General features: G+C 52.9%; 1 protein-coding gene across 1 annotated transcript; it reads right to left on the reverse strand.

Annotated features, from left to right (window-relative positions):
- Positions 1-1,774: 1,774 nt before the first annotated feature.
- NPAP1L (nuclear pore associated protein 1 like) lies at positions 1,775-5,700 on the reverse strand. The gene is given in 5 exon segments (XM_033218664.1): positions 1,775-3,452; positions 3,455-4,113; positions 4,115-4,161; positions 4,163-4,302; positions 4,338-5,700. Coding segments are annotated over 5 exon segments (1,278 nt in total). The 5' UTR covers positions 4,405-5,700; the 3' UTR covers positions 1,775-3,087.
- Between the last annotated feature and the right edge of the window lie 3,420 nt (positions 5,701-9,120).

Genomic DNA, 9,120 nt, shown 5'->3' on the forward strand with positions numbered 1-9,120 from the left:
GGGGGTTCACCTGGGCCTGGAAGGACTGGGCCGGCAGACCGGGTGGCTGGTATGGTCCAGGCTGGGAGAGGCTGCCACTGCCATCAAGTCACCCAGGTGGGGAGGGGAGGGAGGTTCCCTGCTGCTTGGGCCTGGCCAGTGGGCAGCCACAGCAAGAGCTCTGGGCGTCTACAGCACAGAGGCTGCAGCCTGTCCTGGGGACCCCCAGTTCATCTGCCAACCTGGAAGAGCTGACCTTGTTCTGCTTCTCACCCAGCTTTCTGCTGGAACTTAAAATCAGTTTTTGTTTTGTTTTGTTTTTTTTTGGAGACAGGGTCTTGCTCTGTCACTTAAGCTGGTCTTGAACTCCTGGGTGACTGTGCCCAGCCAGAATCAGTTTTAACGAAACAGTGTGCAAGTCCTTAGATTACGTAGTCTGAGTGACCTTTGGGTTCAGGCGTTCATGGTGCCAAGTTCCATCTCTTAGAACTTACTGGACACCATGCTCTGTTCTGCTGCATCCGGAGCTTCTCTGGGCCTCTCTCCCATTTGTTTCCTGCTGGCTGCCAGGCAGACCCAGAGGAGGCTGCCAGAATGACCTCAGAAATGATTGCAAGGATCCTTCTCACCCAGGGATCTAGTTATATAATGATTCTCCTGGGAGGAAGGGTTTGGGAAGGTCTAACAATGAGGGGGTCCTGAGTCAAAGAAGGGTCCCTTCTTCACCTACTCACTTACATCATCATTTGTATTGTTATTTAATAGTAATTTTTATTTTAGACACAGGTTCTTGCTCTGTCACCCAGGCTGGAGTGCAGTGGCACAATGATAGCTCACTGCAGTCTTGAATTCCTGGGCTCAGGTGATCTCCCGCCTCAGTCTTCCTATAGCTGGGACTATAGGCATGTACCATCACACCTGGCTAATATTTTATTTTAATGTTTTGTAGACATGGGGTCTCACTGTATTGACTAGGCTGGTCTTGAACTCCAGGGCTTTAAATGATCCTCACATGTCAGTCTCCCAAAGTGCTGGGATTACAGGCATGAACCGCTATGCCCAGCTGTATTGTTGTTTTAAAATTACTTTGACCAAAGTTGGACATTCTACTGAAATTATGAAAGCTGTTCTGTGGTCACCAGGGATCAACACAGACAAAGCTTTCCTAGTAAGTAACTCTTCTCAACCAAAAGCCTCATGCTCCCACCTCAATCTTTTTTTTTTTTTTTGGAGACGGAGTCTCACTCTATTGCCCAGGCTGGAGTGCAATGGTGCGATCTGGGCTCACTCCGCCTCCCAGGTTCCAGTGACTCTCCTGCCTCAGCCTCCCAAGTAACTGGGACTACAGGCGCCCACCACCACGCCTGGCTAATTTTTGTATTTTCAGTGGAGAAGGTGTTATACCATGTTGTCCAGGACTGTCTCCATCTGTCTGTTTTGTTGTTGTTGTTGTTGTTTTATTATTTTTTATTTTTTAATTAAAAAGTAAACTTGAGCTGGGTGTGGTGGCTCAAGCCTGTAATCCCAGCACTTTGGGAGACCGAGGTGGGCAGATCACAAGGTCAGGAGTTTGAGACTAGCCTAACCAACATGGTGAAACTGCGTCTCTACTAAAAGTACAAAAAAAAAAAAATTAGCCTGGCATGGTGGTGTGCGCCCTCAATCCCAGCTACTCAGGAGGCTGAGGCAGAAGAACTGCTTGAACCCCGGTGGCGGAGGTTGCAATGAGCCGAGATCACGCCACTGTACTCCAGCCCTGGCGACAGAGCGAGACTCCGTCTAAAAATAAATAAATAAATAAATAAATGAATGTAAACTTTAATGTCGAAAATGCAAACTTGGGGAAGGCAGAAATATCACACACAAGGATGTCACTTCACACTTGGAGGGTTGCACAGCAGTAGGGGCAGAGAGGCTCCTCACTTCCCAGACGGTGGTGTGGGTGAGCAGAGGCGCTCCTCACTTCCCAGACGTGGTCGCCACTGGGCGGAGGTGCTCCTCACTTCCCAGACAGTGGGGCAGCGCTGGGCAGAGGTGCTCCTCACTTCCCAGACAAGGTGATGGCCGGGCAGAGGGACTCCTCACTTCCCAGACAGTGGGGTGCGGCCGGGCAGAGGCGTTCTTTGCTTCCCAGATGTTGGGACTGGGGGGCAGAGGCGCTCCTCACCTCCCAGACTGTAAGGCGGCCAAGCAGAGACGCTCCTCACTTCCCATACAGTGGGGTGGGGGGGGTGGCGCTGGGCAGAGGCGCTCCTCACCTCCCAGATGGTTTGGTGGCCAGGCAGAGGCGCTCCTCACCTCCCAGACGGGTTGGTGGCCAGGCAGAGGCGCTCCTCACCTCCCAGACGGGTTGGTGGCCAGGCAGAGGCGCTCCTCACCTCCCAGATGGCGGGATTGCCGGGCAGAGGTGCTCCTCACCTCCCAGACTGTGAGGCGGCTGAGCAGAGACGCTCCTCACTTCCCATACGGTGGGGTGGGGGGGGTGGCGCTGGGCAGAGGCGCTCCTCACCTCCCAGATGGTTTGGTGGCCAGGCAGAGGCGCTCCTCACCTCCCAGACGGGTTGGTGGCCAGGCAGAGGCGCTCCTCACCTCCCAGACGGGTTGGTGGCCAGGCAGAGGCGCTCCTCACCTCCCAGATGGCGGGATTGCCGGGCAGAGGTGCTCCTCACCTCCCAGACTGTGAGGCGGCTGAGCAGAGACGCTCCTCACTTCCCATACGGTGGGGTGGGGGGGGTGGTGCTGGGCAGAGGCGCTCCTCACCTCCCAGACGGGTTGGTGGCCAGGCAGAGGCCTTCCTCACCTCCCAGACTGTGAGGCGGCGGAGCAGAGACACTCCTCACTTTCCAGACCGTGCAGTAGCCAGGCAGACGTGCTCCTCACTTCCCATATGGTGGGGTGGGGGGAGGTGCGGTGCCGGGCAGAGACGCTCCTCACCTCCCAGACCCGGCAGTGGACAGGCAGAGGCCCTCCTCACTTCCCAGACTGTGAGGCGGCCGGGCAGAGGCACTTCTCACTTCCCAGATGATGCAGGGACCAGGCAGAGATGCTCCTCAGGTCTTGATCTCTTGACCTCGTGATCCACCTGCCTCGGCCTCCCAAAGTGCTGGATTACAGGCGTGAGCCACCGCGCCTGCCCTGCCATGTCTTCTTTCTCCTCCCAAGGGGCTGTTTTCATCTCCTGGATTTTGATTTTCTACTTAACACCCCCATGTTCTTACCCATGTTGCCCCTCTGGAGGCATCCTTCCCTCTGGGAAGCCTGACCCAGCTCTAACAGTGCCTCAGGAGATAGGCAGGGAAGCTTAGCGGGTGGGGGCAGCTTGTCTTTATCCCATCTCAGTTGCAGGGGAGGGGTCGGTGGCAGTGGCAGTGGTGACCCTGACAGCTTTCTTTTGCGGGACTCGTGGCCGGCAGCTCTGGGTGGAAAAGAGCTACTTGATCCTAGAGCTGGAGGATCTTTGTGCTGCATGTCCTTCCTGCGGGGGTGAGCCCAGCCTCACAGACAAGACGACCACGATGCCAACAGCGTGGCCAGAAGGTTGCCTTCTTTGGCCACAGGGAGCAGCCCGGAACTGGGGCAGGGAGCACTGTTGGAACTGGGGCAGGGAGCACTGTTGGAGCTGGGTCAGGCTTCCCAAAGGGAAGGATGCCTCCAGCAGGGCTGTGTGAGCTGGTGACTCGGTGGCCCTTGGGGTAGAAACTCACTGCATGCACCTGGGCCTTCTCATTCCGATTCTTTTTTGTCATGCTCTTGAGGTGGACATTTCCCTCCAAGGGCCTGGGACTGCACCCAGAGGAAGTGAGGTTTCCCTGAGTCTCCAGGGGCCTAGAGGTGGAGGCTGCTTCCCCATTGCTACAGGGGCCCCTTTTATTGTCCTCCTGGGTCTCTACCTGATCCACTTCCGTTGGTTCTTCGGGCTCTTCTTCTGTCTTTGGGAGCCTGGCTGGGATCACCTGCTCATCTAACAAAGGCAGTTGGAGGTTAAACTTGCCTCTGAGAGGAGGGATCCTCACGGGGCTGGGGTGTCCGAACATCATGGAGTTGTGAGCAGACAGCACGGGTTTCTTCCTTGAGGGGGGGCTCCAGTCCACAGGAGGCGGGACCCTCAGTGGGGTGCCCCTGTTCCGAGGGAGGACACAGCCTTATAGGGGCGCCGTCCCACCTGGCTGGAAAAGAAGGCCCAGGATATCCGTTGCTGAGGGTTGAAGAGGAATCGGGAACAGCCCAGGATTCCAGGGGCAGGCACAGGTGCAGGAGCTGTGGGGTGAGCCCAGCCTCACAGACAAGACGACCACGATGCCAACAGCGTGGCCAGAACCTGCGCTGGAACCAGGGACAAAACACGCTTAGACGAGCACGTTGCCGATGGCGTGGCCGGGACCTGCGGCGGAACCAGGAACAAAATATGCCTAGTGAGTTGCCCATTTTGAGCAAGTTGTGCGCGGACGAAACTAGGGGTCAGAAGCGGAGAGGATACTCCTAAGTCACCCACTTCTCTGTGGCCGGCTGCGCACTGGGCACCTGGGAGCTTATGACATCACCATGGGACTGGTGACAGAGCCAGGGTGTGGAGGAGTGTGCAGGTGCCCAGTGAGGGCGCCTACAAGAGGAGTCAAAGGGCAAAGGATGAGGCCCCTCCACCGGTCCAGCTGGACTCTCTAGCCTCAGGGACATCCTGCTCCTGGGGGCAGGTGTGTGGCCCTGGATGGGCCCCCCTGTGGGGCTGTGGGCATTGTGGGGCTGATCTGCCAGAGTCCTTCCTGCCTGGCGCCTGACCCAGGCACTGGTTGACACCCAGTGGCCCTGTCTTGGCCCTATACCCCGGTTTACAGCGCCAGAACCTGGAAGCAGAGCGCAGGACCAGCCAGATCCCACCAGGCTCCCCCTGGGACCTCTCCAGTGCCTCTGTGCCGCCTGGAGCCAGGCCCACCTTCTCCATGGCCTCTGTGGCCTTGAGGGCCACCAGCCTCACTGCGTAGGTTTTCAAGGAGAGGACATGGTGCCCTGACCTGACTGGATGCTGCCTCTTACCATATACCCCCCTGGCAACCAGGATCTCCACTTCTTTTTACAAATTTGCCTGAGACTGTTCTTCAGATCATTCAGGTGGTCATGGCCCAGCCAGGCTTTGAACCCGAGCTGTGTGATTCCACAGCTGCACTCTGGCCTGTGTGCCTCATGATCATGGATACAGCATGTATTCTTATTTTTTCCTGTATTCCTGGGGTACTTCGCACCGTGACATATCTGTCTTAAGCACATGCACACCTAGAAGGAGGCTTTCACTTCAACATATACGTTGACCATGGCCCACTCTGGGCTCCAGTCCTCTACAAAGATGTAGGGCCGGGACTACCAATTAGCACAGCACCATCCCACATTGCTCTTCTAATGGAGCTTTTCACCCCAGATGTTCTTTCTCGTTTGATGGGAAGGATCCAGCTATGTAAAGATTATGTTCTAGATCAGCTTTGGTCTATCCTAAAAGAAATTTGCCAGTGGATTATTCCATATAGATAAAAGTCAGTTTCTCTGGTCTTCCTGGAATGTGTCTAGAAAGCAAGTACTTTATTTATTTACAAGTTAATAGTGGATCAATGTATTGGATTAAAATATGACCAACATAATTTGGTCATTGTGAGCATGCCAGCTCGGTCCACTCTTCCCCACACATTATGATATCCTAAATATAACTCTAGATTTTCTTATGCCCTAGAGAAGGACATACTCTTGGGTGTCTGGTCTAGGGAAACATGTATGAAAAATCATTCAGCCACTCTACATCTTTTTATTGGAGAATTGAAACCATCTATATTCAGAGATGCTATTAACAGGCAAGAAGTTACTTCTGTCATTTTGTTAATTATTTTCTGGTTGTTTTGTAGATCTTTTGTTTCTTCTTTTATTGTTTCCTTTATGGTTTGGTGAGTTTCTGTACTGATAAGCTTTGATTCCTTTATTTCATTGACATATCTGGTGTAATTTTTTTCTCTTTGGTTACTCTGGAGCTTACATTTAAAAATTTATAGTTATGATAGACTATTCAAAGCTGATAAAAAGTTTTGATCACATACAAACATGCTATACTCCCCTCACATCCCCTGTCAATGCACAAAATTTGTACTTTTTTGCCTTAATTTATATTGTTCTGTATTGGGCATTTATTAAGAACTCATTGTGGATATAAATATCTTTGACTATTTTGATGTTTTAATGGGTTACCAAGTCTGAATTTCTGAAGATAATTATACTAGGGATGAATTCAATGTAATTCATGAATTATTCATGACTCTCTAGATGGGTTAATGAATGTTTCTTTTAGCCCCTCAGGACGGGATCTCTGAATCAGTGGGGAGCTTAATGAGGGACGTCAGGGGGAGTTGGGAGGATGCTGATGGAAGCGGGGAGGTCTGCGGTCACCCTGCACTTGTTTGTCTAAAAGTGATGAGAAGGCCTCACCCAAATGCAGCAGCCATGATCCTGACCCATCACTGCTCCATGTTACAGGAGACAGGACTTGACCATCCTCCCACAGGTCAGAGCTATTGTTAATCAAGGTGACAGTGCAAGACAGTGCAAGGTGGGTGGATCACGAGGTCAGGAGATCAAGACCATCCTGGCTAACACAGTGAAACCCTGTCTCTACTAAAAATACAAAAAAAATTAGCCGGGCATAGTGGCGGGTGCCTGTAGTCCCAGCTACTCGGGAGGCTGAGGCAGGAGAATGGCGTGAACCCGGGAGGCGGAGGTTGCAGTGAGCCGAGATCGCGCCACTGCACTCCAGCCTGGGCGACAGAGCAAGACTCCGTCTCAAAAAAAAAAAAGGAGACCCCTTGATCTGTGCCCAGCCCTGAGTCGCTTCTGTGGCCTATCCAGGAATCATCTTGGAGCTTTCACTCCAAGCCCAGGCTACAGGATGGATTCTACAATTCAGCCTTCAGGCTATAGGAAGAAAAACCTGAAAGTCTTCCCCAGGGCCAGAACTCTGAAAGGGAGTGTCCTGTGCAGACTCATATACTATCAGGGATGTGCTGGCAATCCCTGAGCAGCAAGACATAGCCCCCTCTACACAGACATTTATTTAAATGTGTAAAAGCAAGTGTGTGAGGTGCCCCTGCATACATGGGTGGGGAGTTTGTGTGCGAGGAGCCGACTATGGAGCCTGTGAAGGGTGTGGACTTGGGGTCATTGGGTTTGAGCATGAACTCATCGTTTTTGCACGTGTGTGCGTATGTGAAAGTCGGTGAGTGGCGTGTGTCTCTGTGCAGGTGTCTGTGTATGTGCATGTTTGCATGCCTGTTTTCTGTGTGTGGGAGGCATGAGGAATGGATGTGTGGCAGATTCCAAACCTATCAGGCCAGAAGGACAGAGGAGGCCAAGTGATCCAGGGACAGGGATGCTGGGTGGCCTCAGGGGCCTTGGTACCATCCTCGTGGGGGATAGTGCTGGTTGAAAGGACTGCTTTTTCTTTTGTTTCTTGAGACGGGGTCTCACTATGTGGCCCAGGCTGGTCTCAAGCTCCTGGGCTCAAGTGATCCTCCTGCCTTGGGCTCCCAAAGTGCTAGGATTACAGGCATGAGCCAACACGCCCGGCGGAAAGGACTGCTTTTATCTGGAGCAGTAACCCTTCCTTTGGACCACAGTCTTTTGTATTCCTACAAACCCTGCCCTCCGGTGCTCAGCCTGCTCCAGGGGAAATGCAAAGCCTCAGGAAGAACTGAAGAAGTCCTGCAGGGAGGCACTGCCTCGCCACCGGCAGCCTGGCCCAGGAAGAGGCAGGAGGGGTCATCACTGGTGACTCTGTTCCTCCTCATGGTCAGAGAGCATCTCCTGAGCCCCCACAGAACATACTGGTTTCTGGCTAGCAGCACCTCTGGAGACCTCTCCCACTGGCCCACAGAGTGTCTTCAGATACTTTTCTGTGCAAGTGAAATTATTCAGAAAAAGTACAACCACATACCCTACCTGATAATTATAAGGAATTTAATAAATAATTTTAAAAAATCCTTTATGGTGGTGTCCATCTGTGGCCCCTGTTTTGAGCCCCTGTGGGGGTCCCTGATTGCCCTTTGTTCTGCCCCACACTCAGACTTTTCACCAGAAGAACCCCAGTTCCCTTGCTGGCTTGGGTTACCACAGCAGGAGCCGCAGGTTCTAGACTGGCCCTGGGCTCCTGTTGGCTGCTTGCAGGGATGGGGAACAGAACAGCAAATGTGATGGTGAGTGCCTGGGTGTGCCCTGCACTGTGCCAGGGCCTGGGGTAGATAGAAGTACTCAATGTGGAGGTTCTAGGGGTTTAGAGTGGAGGGAGGTTGCTTCTGGCTGGGGAACTGGGAGAGGTGCATGGAGGAGGTAGTGTGTGAGCAGGGCCTGGAAGGAAGAGGGGGAGTTTCAACATCATCATCTGTACTTCATGGCCATAGTGTCTAGAAGGGCTGGGCACAGTTGTCTTTCCCATTCACACCTGTGAACACGAGTCCCAGATGGTGAAGTGACTCAGCCAGGGCCACATGGATCTCCTCTGTCAGCTTTGCCTTTCAGATAGGTGGCCTATTGTTTTTTTTTCCCATCAATTTCCAATCAGTCCTGCCTCTCTGGCTGCCCGTGCTAGATCCACCCCGTCCTGTTCAGGGGGGTGAGGACCAGGCACCAGCACCAGCCAGGGCTGAGGCATGAGGGCCTGAACATATCCCACCACAGATTCCAAATATATGTCCTCCTCCCACCACTCCCAAGACCTGACATGCCCATGGGTGAGTCATATCTGACTTATCTATCCATCTCCCTTAAGCCAGAGACCCAAGAGCCATCCTTGGTCTGTCTCTCCCTCACCTCCCGTGCTTTCCAGTTGATCTCCAGAACATGTTTGGAATGGTAATGTTCCATGAAAGGGTTGTATATGCAAAGCAACCCCTAAATGCTGAAGGAGCTCCGAAACCAAAGAGGGAGGCAGACAAATCTAGTTTTTCTGTATAATGTGACTTCTTGGGGAAACTTAGCAGAAACATGGTCTTGGGCAGCTGGCAAGACAGGCGGAGTTTTGCACCGCAGCCACCTTGACCCAGGGCTTACATCTTGGGGGAAAAAGCGTGCATGCTGTAGGAGGAATGTGTAGGTGCTTCTGGGGGCATCACAGTGCAT

The sequence above is a fragment of the Trachypithecus francoisi genome, unplaced genomic scaffold (genome assembly GCF_009764315.1).
Source record: "Trachypithecus francoisi isolate TF-2019V2 unplaced genomic scaffold, Tfra_2.0 Lachesis_group10, whole genome shotgun sequence".
In the NCBI taxonomy this organism is placed as follows: Eukaryota; Metazoa; Chordata; class Mammalia; order Primates; family Cercopithecidae; genus Trachypithecus; species Trachypithecus francoisi.